Here is a 16,460-nt window from a genome sequence, read left to right as displayed (position 1 = left end):
CCTACTTTTGTCTTATTAATATTATTCAATATTAGGTTCCCTATCCCCAAATCCAAAATGTCTTATACAAAATATTATACAAAGCAAGAGCAAAAGTTTACACAGTGCTGGCCTTTGGGTACACCAATATCAACTCTTCAGTCCGACCAACACCCATCAACCCTAATCCTCTGTTTCCTGTCTGTCAAACAACATTCTAACCATGTTCCTACATTTTCTCTTATACAACTGGAAGCACTGCTACCAATGGTGGAACTGAGGCCGGAGTCAAAGAAACCAAAAGCTAAGGATGGTCCATGAAGTTAGACGAGGTTATAGAGGTTAATTAAAAACTGTGGAGGAATTTGTAGATGAGAGCAAATCAGCCCCTGCTGGGGCCAGGAATGGAGGTAGGTGGACATGGAATTTTGAGCCGCCGGCCTGCATGCTGGTTCCCCAGCTCTGTCCCACCCCAGTGGAATGGGGGTGGTGGGTGGGGGGGGGGGTGCGGCAGGGCTGCCCACCTGCATGCAACGGGTAGCCAATTATGCCAATTAAAGGCCTATTAAGGCCTGTTAGCAAAGGCCAACTTGGATTTTCCAGTCGGCCTCCAGGCTCCCGGAGCTGGCAGGCTGCCTGGAGGTGGCCTTCCAGTGGCAGAGCAGGCGGCCAGCACTCCAGGCAGGTTTTGAGGCCCTCCCTTTCTGCATGGGTGCAGCAGCAGCTAGAGGCCACCCTGTGGAGGGCCCTCCTTAACTCCCCCCAATCCTCCCCCCCACTCCACAATGGCGGCCTGGCTGCAAATGCCATTTTTTATTAAAGCTTTGAAAAAGTTGGAGAAAGGCGCTTCCATTTTGAAGCACCCTCTGTCTCACTTACCTGCCAGGCCATCGTGCTGCTGCCATCAAGCTGGTAGGCCTCTGATTGGCCCTCCAGCTTCGAGAGCCCACCTGCTATTCTTACTTGAGCAACTCCCCCTGCCCCTGCCCCTGACCATTAATTGGTTGCTCTGGGGAAAATCACAATGAGGGCTGAATTTTATTGTGCTATCCCTGCTCCTAGCACTGGGCCGAAAAAGGCGGGGGGAGCCCTGCCTCAGTCTTTCACAGTCCACCCCGCATGTTCTCATGGCCTTCAGGCACTTAAATGCCTGCCACCTGGATCCCCGGCCCTTTAAAAATGGGGATCCCGCCTCCAAGAGCTGCCGGCCAATTACAGGGCCGTCAGCTTAGCAGTATCAGCAGCACCACTTGGAGCAGTGGCCACTGCTGGTACTGTAAGAGGCCTTGTACCCAGGCCCAGCGCTGGAGACAGGGACAATAAATAAGAGAGGCTGGGTTGCCGGGGTCAGACTGCCAAGCCCTGGTGAGGGAGGGTGGCCATTTAATGCAGTGGGAGGGAGATTACCATATGTGGGGTTTTTCCTGGTGGGGGCCCTTCGTGGGCCACAGATTGTCCATGGAGGAGGGTCCCCCTCCACAAGCTTGCAGGGAGGTCATCTCGTTTTACCAGGTGACCTCCCCACATGGCGGAGACAACCCGCCACTGATTAAATCCCAGCAGCGACAGGAAGAGGCCCTTAAGTGGCCAGTAATAATCCCTCCGCCCTCGCCTCGCATCGAAATTCTATGGGCCCCTCTGAACCTGTCTTGCAGGGGCTGCTAAAATTCAGCCTGGGTGACTGTTTCCCACACATTGCGGTCATCTGACCCCTATTTGAGCATGATGGCGGAATTCAGAAGCCTGAGGAAAAATTCCTGCCCCAAGAATTTCGAAATCAATAAATAGATTAAAAAATCAACAAGATAGGAACATAGGAACCTAGGAACAGGAGTAGGCCATTCAGCCCATCGAGCCTGCTCCGCCATTCAATACCATCATGGCTGATCATCCACTTCAATGCCTTTTTCCCACACTATCCTCACATCCCTTTTTATCATTGGTATTTAGAAATCTGTCAATCTCTGCTGTAAACATACTCAATGACTGAGCTTCCACAGCCCTCTGGAGTAGAGAATTCCAAAGATTCACAACCCTCTGAGTAAAGAAATTTCTCCTCATCTCTGTCCGAGGTGGCTTCCCCCTTATTTTGAAATTGTGTCCCCTGGTTCTAGACTCCTCAACCAGGGAAGGAAACATCTTACCTGCATCTACCCTGTCTATCTCTTTAAGTATTTTGTAGGTTTCAATGAGATCATCTCTCATTCTTTGCAACTCTAGAGAATACAGGTCCAGTTTCCCAAATCTCTCTTCATAGGACAGTCCCGCCATCCTGGGAACAAGTCAGGTGAACTTTCGTTGCACTCCCTCTATGGCAATAATATCCTTCCGAAGGTAAGGGGACCAAAACTGCACACAGTACTCCAGGTGTGGTCTGACCAAGGTTCTATACAATTAAAGCAAGACTTCACTACTCCTGTACTCAAATCCTCTTGCAATAAATGCTAACATACCATTAGCCTTCCTAATTGCTTGCTGCACCTGCATGTTAGCTTTCAGTGACTTATTGACAAGGACACCCAGGTCCCTTTGTGCATCTACACTTTCTAATCTCTTACCATTTAAGAAATACTCTGCACATCTGTTCCTCCTGCTAAAGTAGATAACCTCACATTTTTCCACATTATATTCCATCTGCCATATTCTTGCCCACTCACTAAGTCTGCACAAATCCCCTTGAAGCTGCTTTGCATCTTCCTCACAACACACATTCCCACTTAGCTTTGTGTCACCTACAAACTTGGAAATATTATATTTGGTCCCCACATCCAAATCATTGATATATATTGTGAACAGCTGGGGCCCAAGCACTGATCCCTGCGGTTCCCCACTAGTTACAGCCTGCCAACGCGAGAATGACCCGTTTATTCCTACTCTCTGTTTTCTGCCTGTTAACCAATCCGTAATTCATGTCAGTATATTACCTCCTATTCCACATGCTTTAATTCTGCTAACTGACCTCCCGTGGAGGACTTTATCAAACATCTCTCATTTACATAGCTCCTTTAAAGTCGTAAAATGTCCCTAGGCATTTCATAGGAGCTTGATCAGATAAAAATTGACACTGAACCAAAGAAGGAGACATGAGGACAGGTGACCAAAAGCTTGTCAAAGAGATATGCTTTAACAAGCTTCTTAAAGGAGGAGGGAGAGGAAGAGAGGCTTAGGGAGGGCATTCTAGAGCTTCAGGTCTGGACAGCTAAAGGCATGGTCATCATGGTGAGCAAAGGAAATTGACGATGCACAGAAGGCCAGACTTGGAGCAATGCTCACGAAAACAAAATTCTAACTGTGGACAAAATGAAAATCAACTGTAGTCAGGGAGACCTATCTGGCTTCTCCATAATTTACTGATAATTTGCTCATATTAAAGGCCTGGTGCTAACAATTATATGATTTATTTTATTTTATTTTAAATCTAAAATTGAACCTTGACAAACCAAATGCAGTCTGCTTTGTCAACAGTTTTCGATGCTTGCTGACTCAATTCATTTATCAAGATAAATTTGATATAGCATGTCTTCTTTATCAGCAAATTTGTGAGACATTAATAGATTTAGGTATAGGTTATTTTTAGCACCATGGCTGACTTAGACTGTTTCGTGTTTTAACTTCACTGATAACCTGCAGGGATAATTTTGTGAGGTGAGGCTCCTGGTGTGGGGACTTCTTAGATGGGAGTGCAGGTCACGGAATTAGCCCTATCGGTGTTCAAGTGAGGCTCTACACTACAAGTCTCACAATAAACCCATTTCTCCACAGCCAACACCACCACCGCCTCCACCCCCCCACCCCCCGCCCCCCATCCCCCACACCTCCACCACATTAAGGAAGTGATGTAATGTTCATTTATTGGAGCGCATCCTTAAAATGGGAATATGTGCTCTTCTCATGACTTAGCAAGTATATTGAATGTTGACGCGTACAGACTGGGAAGATCGTAGGTTCGAGCCCTGAACTGTACTCACTTAACTGGAGTGATAGTACAAGCATTTCGATTAATCTTAGTGCCCCATGTAAGGGAGGGAATAATCAGCTAGAGTTCCAGCTTTGATCAAAATCCAACAGCCCTTGCTGCATTTTTATGTGCATATACTTTGGGTGGAGAAACATCAGGCTTTCCACTATGATGCAGTCCTGTAGTTAAATATCCTGCCTGCACAGGATAAGGCTAAAACATGAGTAATGACCATTTAACACTAGAGGGTGACAAATGCTTGTGTACCCTAGCAAGGAGTAAATATCGTCATGAGGGGAGGGGAGAAAATATAACAATCTATAGTATAGCTATTAATCAAGATGATGCCTGCAACCCTTAAATTAAAAAGACCACACTCACGCAGTTCCATTGTTGATTGGGGATTTCTTTTCATTGTCTGCTGTATAGATATTGTAACATCCACTGATGTCTTTTCGAAAGTCCTTGTGAACCACACAGGAATTATTCATTACTTTGGTCTGTCGGATGCGGGGAACGCCCAGAAGCATATTTTCATAGTAAATAAATGAATACGGACCATGTGAAAATGAATCACCGTTGTACCACTTGGTCCAATACAGTCCATTCAGCAATGGGCCCTGTGCATACTGAATGTAAAATATAACATTTGTTATATTAACCAAGCTGTTGCAAAGTACAAAAATGAGCATCACAAAATTTTGATATTTCACAACCTTATTTATATTACAAAATTAGAACTGTATAATAGTAACACAGATTAATACTTTAATGTTCTTAGCTGAGTTTTTGTGTTATAACTTAGAGTAATTCATAATGTCATGTAGGAGACAAAATAGAAACCAAGACATATAGGGTGATTTTCTTTCCCATTTTTAGGTGAAAATAGAATGATAGTATGAGAAAATGGGGGTGCAGAACTTCCTGCTGCTGTTCTGCCCCTTGACATCTTGATCAGGGCCTAGACATAGGCAGCCAGACTTCCTGCCTGAAATAGAAGAAGCCTGAATGAAGTATGTAGATCAGGGTCCAATGACATTGATAGGACCCTGATGCCATTTTCATTAACTTTAGCATGCTGAATGCTCAGTGCTGGACCCACCCAGGAGTATAGGGCCATACAGGCCAGAAATGGCCAATTCCAGGGGCACTTACCTACAAGTACTCAGACCATTCGTATTTGTCTGGAGATTTGGAGGAGCTTTGCTGAGAATGTTCTTTTTTTGCTGCAATTCTGTTTCTTTTTGTATTTTCTTACATTTCAACCATTCTATTAGCACAGAGAGGAGCTTGCTTCATTGAAGGATGGGAGTGATATTTGCCACCATTCACTGGCTGCAAGAAGCAGAGGAACAGAAGCTGCAGCAGGAGCTAAGGGACCCTTGGGATGCAGCCTTTGGCCCAACAAGGAGTCCAGGAAGAAGGAGAGCTGTTGCAAGGTGCCCTTACTCTGCTCATAAGGTCTACAGGCCCAGACTGAGCTACCTGAACATCAGTGAGTTGGAGATAATGTTTCTTGTGGAAGGCCATAGCAGAACTCTGCAGATTGTCCCAACAGGAGCTGCAGTCCATTACACTAACTGCAACACATCAGAGTTATTTCAGGCTGCAATGGATGGTAGGATCCTAGGAAGTACAGAGGGTCAGAGGGACCTTGGTGTACTTGTCCATAGATCACTAAAGGCAGGTAGATAAGGTGGTTAGGAAGGCATATGGGATACTTGCCTTTAATAGTCGAGGCATAGAATATAAGAGCAGGGAGGTTATGATGGAGCTGTGTAAAATGCTAGTTCGGCCACAGCTGGAGTACTGTGTACAGTTCTGTGCATCACACTATAGGAGGGATGTGATTGCAATGGAGGAGGTGCAGAGGAAATTCACCAGGATGTTGCCTGGGCTGGAGCATTTCAGCTATGAAGAGAGACTGGATAGGCTAGGGTTGTTTTCCTTAGAGCAGAGAAGGCTGAAGGGGGACCTGATTGAGGTATACAAAAGTGAGGGGCATAGATAGGGTAGATGGGAAGAAACTTTTTCCCTTAGCGGTGGTGTCAATAACCAGGGGGCATAGATTTAAGGTAAGGCGCAGGAGATTTTAGGGGATTTGAGGAAAAAATTTTTCACCCAGAGTGTGGTTGAAATCTGGAATACACTGTCTGAAGGGGTGGTAGAGGCAGGAACCCTCATCATATTTAAGAAGTATTTAGATGAACACTTGAAACGCCATAGCAGACAAGACTATGGGCCAAGTGCTGGAAAATGGGATTAGAATAGATAGGCTTGATGGCCGGTGAGGACATGGTGGGCTGAAGGGCCTGTTTCTGTGCTGGATAACTCTATGACTCTATGAATTGTAGATACATACAATATAAGGGCTAATGAATTCACCTCGTTCTCCATGGATCACTAGAGCCAGCAGGAAAGGACGGTGGGTTTTGAAGCCATTTCAGGATTCCCACAATTACAGGGCAGCATGGACTGCACACATAGGGGCCCATTAGGGCTCCTGCCAATGAGCCTGGCATCTGCATAAATTGTAGAGGGTTTCACTCTCTTGATTTGCAGCTAGTATCACATTACTGGCAGGGGTTTCTGCAGGTGCATGCCTGCGTTTCAGGAAGCTCTCCCAAGCCCTACATCCTGCGGCAGTCCAAAATTCCTCTTCTCTTTAACAAGGAGCAACATGTCAGAAGTTGGTTGCTAGGAGACAAGGAGTATCCCTCTGAACATCAACCAGAGCTGTACACCAGCAACTGAATGAACAACACTTCTTTTAAGCTGCTCCTTCTCCCAACCGTCACCCTCCCATATGTCTATCTCAACCAGTTCATCCACCCTCCAGTAAAGAACTAAAGTGTGTATCTCATCCTTACCAATCTAATATATGTTTGATCAGGGTGTTAAGCATATAATCTGATCCCTGTCAGTCTTCAGTGCTGCATATCGTTCAATGAGTCAGTTAATGTGCACGTTGCTTGCCAATGTAGTGCCAATGTGTTTGGCTGTGCAGTTCGCCCTTTGTGACCTGGTTCCAAAAGGACTGCAGTAGTTCCCCAGGGAAGTGTCCTTGGCCCAACCATCTTCAGTTGCTTCATCAATGACCTTCTATTTGCTGAAAATTCTAATGTTCAGCTCCATTCATAACTGCCCCTATAAAGAAGGAGCCTATGCTGGCCTAAAGCATGACCTGGATAACATCCAGGACTGGGTGGGCATGTGGCAGGTATATGCACACTAAGTGCTAAGTAATGCCCAACACAAACAACACAGTCCAGCCATCTCCACACGACCTCCAACAGCACCACCATTGCTAACTATGCCATCATCAATATCTTGGGGTTCACGATTAAGCACATGTTTAATTTAGGGCAGCCATGCCAACACTGTCCTGACTTGGAACTATATCACTGTTCCTTCACTGTTGTTGGGTCAAAATCCTGGAACTCCTTCCGAACAGCACTGTGGGTGTACCTACACCCCATGGACTTCAGCGGTTCATGAAGGCAGCTCATCACCACCTTCTCAAGAGCAATTAAGGATGGGCAATAAATGCTGTCCTAGCCAGCGATGCCCACATCCCAAGAATGAATAACAAACAACTGTGGCTACAAGATGAAGGCATAGGCTCTGTGATAAGGGCTCACCTACTGACCCTTCACCATCTGCACAGCTCAAGTCAAGAGTGTGATGGAATGAGCTAATGCAACGGTTTGCCTGCTGGGAGAATATATTGGGAATTCGAGCAGATATCAACGGACCTCCCAGCAGGCCAGTTGATCTCTACGCTTAAATCCTTGACATGCACCAATTGCTAAATCCTGGCTGAAACTCTGCACCAGAAGTCAAAATTCAAAAATCTACCCTGAAATATTTTGCTTTGGTCCACTTGTCTGATGTTAAGGCAAATTTCTTTGCTGAACCTTGGCTCTGTAATTGTCTTGATTATACTCACAAAATTAATAATTGCAGTTTTAGAACACCCTTAGTTTCTAGTTCTAGAATCATGGGGTAGAAATTTGTAATTCCCTCTGGCGCAAAATGGGCAGTATCAGATCAGCTGCCCATTATATGCAGTCCCTGATATTCACTTACACTGCAGTCAACTGGGAGTAAATATCTGGCACTGCGCATAGTGGGCAGCTGATCCAATAATGTCCCTTTTGAGCCATAGGGCGAGACAAATTTCCATCTCATAGACTGTTACACTACAGAAGCAGACCAAGTCTATGCTAGTGGTTTTCTCCTCGTGACTAGGCTAATCCCACACTCCTCATAGCCTTTATATTCCTTTTTATCGACTACTATCTCAGGGCCAAATATCTGCGACTGTGTAATCCTGGTGTAAGTAGCAGGAGGTGCCTGCCCGTGATCCTTCCAAAATTCATGGGGTTGGTGTTGGGGTGGGAGGAGAAGGTCAGCCAATTTAAATATCTCTATTTACCCTTTATCCTGAGGACCTTTATCAGGTCATCCCTCTATCTTTTCAGTTCTACTAAAAACGACTCTAACTTCTCAGATCTCCCTACATAATTGTAACTCTTCAATCCTGGTAACATCCCAGTAAATATACACTGCAATTTTTCCACTGCTTTTATATCCTTCCTATAATGGGGTGCCAAAAGATTGCACATTAAGCTGTAAGGAACCACCATGTTTAAGAAACCTGATAGAATTCTTTGAGCAGACAACAGATAAGATGAATGGGGGAAAATGCAGTTAATGTCGAGTGCATGGGCTTTCAGAAAGCCTTTAACAAGGTATTATCCAAGAGACTACTGGTGAACATCGAGGGGAATGGAATTTGGGGAAGTGTAGCAAATCAGATTAAAAACTAAGTAGAAGAGAGGCAGAGTAGGAGTTTTGGGCAGTTTCTCAGTGTTTGGAAATAGGTAGATTCTGTTCTGGAACTATTTCTGTGCACTGTATACATCAATGGTTTAGATCTTGGGAAAGAGGGAGTGGTGTCCAAAGTTTCAGATGATATTAAAATGAAGCATAGCAAATAATTCTGAAGGCCAAAGGAAACTGCAAAGGGATATTGATAAAGAAAGAAAAAGACTAGCATTTATATAGCGCTTTTCACGACCATCGGACATCTCAAAGCGCTTTACGGCCAATGACGTATTTTTGAAGTGTAGTCACTGTTATCATGCAGGAAAGATCTTGAGATGGACAAAAAGTGGCAGATGGAATTCAATGTCAACAAATGTGAAATGGCACATTATCTACAGAATGCAAAAAACTGGATGGTGTGGAACATCAGAGGGATTTGGTAGCTCAACTTCCCAACATTAAAAGTACCAACTCAAGTGGATAAGGCCACAAAAAAGGTTAACATGATGATAGATGTTATTAGAATATAAAAGTGAACATGCAGTGATGAACCTATATAAAACCTTAATAAGACCACAGTTAGAGTTCTGTGTACTCTTGGGCTCCATACTACACAGAACCTGATGATGTCATGATCACTATTTTCCAGGTTTTCCTCTATCTACTAATTCTGCTTCATTACCTCGAACCAGATCAAGTAGCACTTCCTTCCTGATTGTAGTAGCAATGTATCGAAGGAAATAACAATCCTGAATACACTACAAAAAAAATCCTCTTCGTCACCGCGAAGGATGTGGAAGCTTTGGAAAGGGTGTAGAGGAGATTTACTAGGATGTTGCCTGGTATGGAGGGAAGGTCTTACGAGGAAAGGCTGAGGGACTTGAGGTTGTTTTCGTTGGAGAGAAGGAGGTGGAGAGGTGACTTAATAGAGACATATAAGATAATCAGAGGGTTAGATAGGGTGGATAGTGAGAGTCTTTTTCCTCGGATGGTGATGACAAACACGAGGGGACATAGCTTTAAGTTGAGGGGTGATAGATATAGGACGGATGTTAGAGGTAGCTTCTTTACTCAGACAGTAGTAGGGGCGTGGAACGCCCTGCCTGCAACAGTAGTAGACTCGCCAACTTTAAGGGCATTTAAGTGGTCATTGGATAGATATATGGATGAAAATGGAATAGTGTAGGTCAGATGGTTTCACAGGTCGGCGCAACATCGAGGGCCGAAGGGCCTGTACTGCGCTGTAATGTTCTAATTCTAAAAAAAAAAATATTTTCCCCATTCCAGTCTATTTTTAGATTATTGCATTCTCCTAAAATGACAACAATTATTAATACACACCTGTCTAATTCTCTCTCATCCAATTTCCTCCTGCACTTCCTTTCCACTGTTGAGCAGTCTATAATATATTCGCAGTAATATGACTGATCCCTTGCTATTTCTCAGCTCTTTTTACATCCTTAGAATCTTGTGCTTTGATATTCTGTAGTTTTGTCAGGACAGCTTCCTGTTGTGTCTATTCGTTTCTGATAAACAGTTTACCAAATTGCCGTAAATTAAAATTATGGCCGGAATTTTATGCCCCCCCCCCCCACAACGAGTGGGATGGTGGTGGGGGAGTGGCGTAAAATGGAGCGAGAGGCCACTTAAGGGCCTTCGCCTGCCTCTACGTGGATTTTACATGTGGCAAGCGGACGTCCTGGAGCCGGGAAAAGCCGCCTGGGAAAACTAGGCAACTGCTGATCGTCCTGGGGTGGTGGTGGTGGGGGGGGCCCTGCTCATCTGGCACAGGGTGCCCGATGGAGGGCCCCCGCTACCCCAACCGCACCCAACACGCCCCCCTTCCCCCCATCCAACCACCCTTGCCTCGCTGGGGCTCGACTGATTACCCCTGGCAAGGCAACCAAAACTTACCCTATCTCCCGGCTCCATGTCTTCCTCTGCGGTCGGCTGGGCTGCAGTCCCAGCAGTGGCAACTGCTCCCGGTGGTGCTGTTGGGACTAAGAGTTGCTGGCCCGCTGATTGGCCGGCAGCTCAATGAGGAGGGATTTCATCCCTCAAAGGTGTGGAAGTCTCACCTCAGAACAATTATAGCCTGGGGACCCGTAAAATATGGAACGGATTCCCTGGCGAGGCGGAAGCGGGTTCGCCACTGACTTTTCAGTCGGTGACCAGGTCCCGTTCACCCAACGTAAAATCCCGGCCAATGAGTCAATTTAGGTTTCTTAATTAAAGATTTCACCTAAAATACAGTTGAAGCTTACATTTGCTAAGGCAACACTTCTCATTCACAAGTTATAAAATGACTTTGCTTTGCAGAAGATTTTCATTTCATTCCAGACATTAAATGGATCAGAATTTCTATCTGACCACTTGGTAACATCAAGTTCAAGTTCATTTCCGCTCTTGTATTCACCAAACAAATGTCTCACTTATGCTGGCTGATATCCAAATGGTGGAATTTCAATGTGACAATGGGTCATTTTTAATGATTGCAGTTTCCATAGAAATTAAAATAAAAGCTTTAAACTTCTTCATACGAAATATGCGGGACGAGAAACTGGGCTCAGTAGCACCTGCTGTTTGAGCACTATGAGAGCCATTGGGGATCTGCCACCTGATGCAGCCGCAAACGCAACTCAGAGCAGAGCAAGGATGGCATTGCCAGTGGCTGTGAAGGTGATGAACTTTTATGTGTCTGGCTCCTTCCAGGCTGGAACTGGAGATATTTGCAACATTTCGCAGTTTCCCATCCATTGTTGCGTGAAGGGAGGTCACTGAGGCTCTCTATTCATTGAGAGATAACTACATTTCATTCTCTCTTGCCAAGGAGAAGCAGATGGAGCAAACATGTGGCTTCGCTAGGAATACAGGCTTCCCCACATCACTTTGCAGGCATCACATGTCAACTCTGCCTTTTACCAGACCCAAAAGTGATTCCACTCTCTCAACATCCAGCTGGTGTGTGTCCATAGAAAGAGAATCATGCAGGTCAATACCTGGCATCCTGACAGCAGTCATGATGCCTTCACTCTGCAGCAGTCTGCTGTGCCATCTGCATTTGAGCCACCATGGCAAACCAAAGGGTGGCTAATAGGCATTAAGGGCTACTTACTGGCGGCATAGCTCATAACTCCGGTCTGCAACCCACCGTGTATGTGTGTGAACAACATGCATACAATGAGAACCACGCTGCCACACAAAACATGATAGAGCAGAGCATTGGCATGCTAAAACAGTGCTTCCATTACCTGGACATCTCTGGAGGCACCCTGCTGTATTTAGCAGCATGGGTGTCAAGATTCATGGTGGTCTGCTGCATGCTGGACAACCTCAACATCATGTGGGGACAGCTATTGCCACCAACTATACGGCAAGCAGATGAGGAGGAGGAGCATGAGGAGGAAGAGAGGAGTCATCCTGGATATTCCATATCTGACCAGCTCTCCATGAAGAACTCATCCAAATACAATACCATGCAATACCATGAACTGCAACCCCAATTCCCCATTAAGCAATGGTCCCACACTTTCCCTTCCCTCTGCCGCTTGGCCACAATGTAAAAATAAAAGCACCACAAAATAAACATTCCAAACCAAATGTATAAATGAAAACATGTCATATTGCATATAAAAGTCAATTAATCACCTTGTGCATTTTCTTGGTGCATCTGTATACCTTTATTTTCATGTACTTTTACCTGGTCTAATGCTCCTATGCAGTGCGACTCCAGTGGCTGCAGCATGCCATGGGGAGGTCTGCTGACTTTCAGTGGGGGGAGACTGCAGATGGTATTAGAGGATGACCTTGAGCAGCTCTGGGTCTAGAAGGCCCTGCTTCGGACTGCACCACCTCAGCATGAGTGGCAGCAGTCTGGGCACACTGGCTGGCAACAGCAAGGCCACTGGCGGAGTGCCAGTGGTCAAAGTATGAATGCTACCTTCCTGAGAGAGGACAGCAGGTTTGTCCTCAATGGAGTCATTGCCACTCCCTGGGGCAGGACCTCAGCAATCCTAGTAATCTATTGGAGGACAGGTTGCTGGACTTCTGAGACACCCTGGAAGCCCCTTGCACACTGTAGTCCACAACCAGCAGTCTGCGCTTGCATGGCAGCAAGCTGACCTTCCATGCTAGCAATCTGAGTTTCAGCTGCAGCACTCAGAAGTGATTGCTGTTTACACTGCAATGGAAGCTGCAACATTGGCCATCAGATGTTGCATCAGGGTTGGGTCCACAAGTTTGCAAGCAGAGTTGGCCACCACTTCTCTGCTGCAGGTGATGGGCAAAACCCAGTGACAAGTTGGTGTTGGACTTCTCCATGCTCCTCGACATTGACTGCAGACTTTCTAACAGGCTTCCCAATGCACCAAGCATTTCATTGTGCATACTCATCAGCTTTCTTGTGTAGGCTGTCCCATCGAAGAGCTCATCTGAGTCTTCTGCAGGAGAACTCATATGTGACCCCGCAATCCAGCAAGCTGGCACCTGTGCTACCCTTGCCCTGGCTGCAGGCTACTTGTGCCCAGTGCCTCACCATGCACAGATCCCACCTCTAAGCTAGCCTCTAAAGTACTCATTGTGTCATCTGAGCTGGTGGCTGCAAGTATGAAATTGAGTGATGGGGTGTCTTTATTATCACTGTCTTCTTTCTGTTCTTCCACTGTCTGACCAGATTGGACTTATTGGGTGTCCAAAAGGAAAAAAGGAATAAAAGTAAGGTTGTGGTGAGATGAGGGGGGAAAAGTAAGAGGTGCATCCTTACATCATCTGTAACTTGTAAGTCAGAAGAGAGTGTTATCAACTAAGTCAAACTGATACTGAATAATTGAATAAACAATTTAATAGAATAGCTGTTCAAGACCTCCCAGCAAATAATGCATCAGGTGTCCAAGTTTCTTATTTCACATTCATTAACCCTTAGTCAAAGCTCACTTTGAATTTTCACACCATAATCTCCCAAGATTTAATCTTTAAAATAACAGACTATAGTCTGATGTGTCATTTATCCACAATGCCTAGCATTGATGTCCTGCTTTTTCAAATAAATTGGAGAACTCCTCTACAATTATTCTAAATTCCAGTGCCACAGATGGGAGCACCTCGATTGAATTCAGATAGACAGGAAAAAAGAAGCCATATTGAATAGCCCTCTAACCTGGAATCTATAGTGAGACTGGCCTTCTGCAGGTTGCATGACATGTCAGGGAAGACATGTCTTCGAATGATTGTCTCCTAGCCCTAAGTCACCTTTCTTCCTCACTGCCTCAAGAAGATAAGCACATATGGTCCCTCCTGTGGGAGTTGGACAACAAGCCAACTTCCAGTTATTGAGATTTTTCAAAATCCAGAATATCTGCTCAAGACCCTTCGGCAGACCTATTAAATGGAGATTGGTCCTCTCTAATTGACTTTCTATATCATAAAGCTCCTTATCAGATCCCACTGCATTTTTCTTTTGGGCCTCCTTATCTCGAGAGACAATGGATACGCGCCTGGAGGTGGTCAGTGGTTTGTGAAGCAGCGCCTGGAGTGGCTATAAAGGCCAATTCTGGAGTGACAGGCTCTTCCACAGGTGCTGCAGAGAAATTTGTTTGTTGGGGCTGTTGCACAGTTGGCTCTCCCCTTGCACCTCTGTCTTTTTTCCTGCCAACTACTAAGTCTCTTCGACTCGCCACAATTTAGCCCTGTCTTTATGGCTGCCCGCCAGCTCTGGCGAATGCTGGCAACTGACTCCCACGACTTGTGATCAATGTCACACGATTTCATGTCGCGTTTGCAGACGTCTTTATAACGGAGACATGGACGGCCGGTGGGTCTGATACCAGTGGCGAGCTCGCTGTACAATGTGTCTTTGGGGATCCTGCCATCTTCCATGCGGCTCACATGGCCAAGCCATCTCAAGCGCCGCTGACTCAGTAGTGTGTATAAGCTGGGGGTGTTGGCCGCTTCAAGGACTTCTGTGTTGGAGATATAGTCCTGCCACCTGATGCCAAGTATTCTCCGAAGGCAGCGAAGATGGAATGAATTGAGACGTCGCTCTTGGCTGGCATACGTTGTCCAGGCCTCGCTGCCGTAGAGCAAGGTACTGAGGACACAGGCCTGATACACTCGGACTTTTGTGTTCCGTGTCAGTGCGCCATTTTCCCACACTCTCTTGGCCAGTCTGGACATAGCAGTGGAAGCCTTACCCATGCGCTTGTTGATTTCTGCATCTAGAGACAGGTTACTGGTGATAGTTGAGCCTAGGTAGGTGAACTCTTGAACCACTTCCAGAGCGTGGTCGCCAATATTGATGGATGGAGCATTTCTGACATCCTGCCCCATGATGTTCGTTTTCTTGAGGCTGATGGTTAGGCCAAATTCATTGCAGGCAGACGCAAACCTGTCGATGAGACTCTGCAGGCATTCTTCAGTGTGAGATGTTAAAGCAGCATCGTCAGCAAAGAGGAGTTCTCTGATGAGGACTTTCCGTACTTTGGACTTCGCTCTTAGACGGGCAAGGTTGAACAACCTGCCCCCTGATCTTGTGTGGAGGAAAATTCCTTCTTCAGAGGATTTGAACGCATGTGAAAGCAGCAGGGAGAAGAAAATCCCAAAAAGTGTGGGTGCGAGAACACAGCCCTGTTTCACACCACTCAGGATAGGAAAGGGCTCTGATGAGGAGCCACCATGTTGAATTGTGCCTTTCATATTGTCATGGAATGAGGTGATGATACTTAGTAGCTTTGGTGGACATCCGATCTTTTCTAGTAGTCTGAAGAGACCACGTCTGCTGACGAGGTCAAAGGCTTTGGTGAGATCAATGAAAGCAATGTAGAGGGGCATCTGTTGTTCACGGCATTTCTCCTGTATCTGACGAAGGGAGAACAGCATGTCAATAGTCGATCTCTCTGCACGAAAGCCACACTGTGCCTCAGGGTAGACGCGCTCGGCCAGCTTCTGGAGCCTGTTCAGAGCGACTCGAGCAAAGACTTTCCCCACTATGCTGAGCAGGGAGATTCCACGGTAGTTGTTGCAGTCACCGCGGTCACCTTTGTTTTTATAGAGGGTGATGATGTTGGCATCGCGCATGTCCTGGGGTACTGCTCCCTCGTCCCAGCACAGGCATAGCAGTTCATGTAGTGCTGAGAGTATAGCAGGCTTGGCACTCTTGATTATTTCAGGGGTAATGCTGTCCTTCCCAGGGGCTTTTCCGCTGGCTAGGGAATCAATGGCATCACTGAGTTCCGATTTGGTTGGCTGTATGTCCAGCTCATCCATGACTGGTAGAGGCTGGGCTGCATTTAGGGCAGTCTCAGTGACATCATTCTCCCTGGAGTACAGTTCTAGGTAGTGCTCAACCCAGCGGTCCATCTGTTTGCGTTGGTCAGTGATTATGTCCCCCGATTTAGATTTGAGGGGGGTGATCTTCTTGATGGTTGGCCCAAGAGCTCTCTTCATGCCATCATACATTCCTCTGATGTTTCCGGTGTCTGAGGCCAGCTGAATATGACTGCATAGGTGTTGCCAGTAGTCGTTTGCGCAACGCCTAGCTGTTCTTTGTGCAGTACTTCTGGCTGCTTTAAGTGCTGCGGATGTTAAATCGCTGGGGGCTTTCTTGTAGTTCAAAAGTGCAATGCGCTTAGCGGCTATGACAGGTTCCAGCTCTTCATTATGAGATTGAAACCAGTCTGCATTTCTCTTCGTACTTTTG

At 46.0% G+C, this 16,460-nt stretch overlaps 1 protein-coding gene across 1 annotated transcript in view; it reads right to left on the bottom strand.

Moving 5' to 3' along the window:
- The window catches only part of LOC137380847 (polycystin-2-like protein 1), a 128,742-nt gene that overhangs the window by 52,282 nt on the left and 60,000 nt on the right, over window positions 1-16,460 (bottom strand). Inside the window, exon 4 of the mRNA XM_068053259.1 lies at window positions 4,319-4,566. Coding sequence (XP_067909360.1) covers window positions 4,319-4,566 — 248 coding nt within the window. The remainder of the gene's footprint in view (window positions 1-4,318; window positions 4,567-16,460) is intronic.

This window comes from Heterodontus francisci, chromosome 20 (assembly GCF_036365525.1).
Source record: "Heterodontus francisci isolate sHetFra1 chromosome 20, sHetFra1.hap1, whole genome shotgun sequence".
Lineage (NCBI taxonomy): Eukaryota > Metazoa > Chordata > Chondrichthyes > Heterodontiformes > Heterodontidae > Heterodontus > Heterodontus francisci.
The sequence above is the reverse complement of the archived record's forward strand: the minus strand, read 5'-3'. Positions and strand labels throughout refer to the sequence as shown.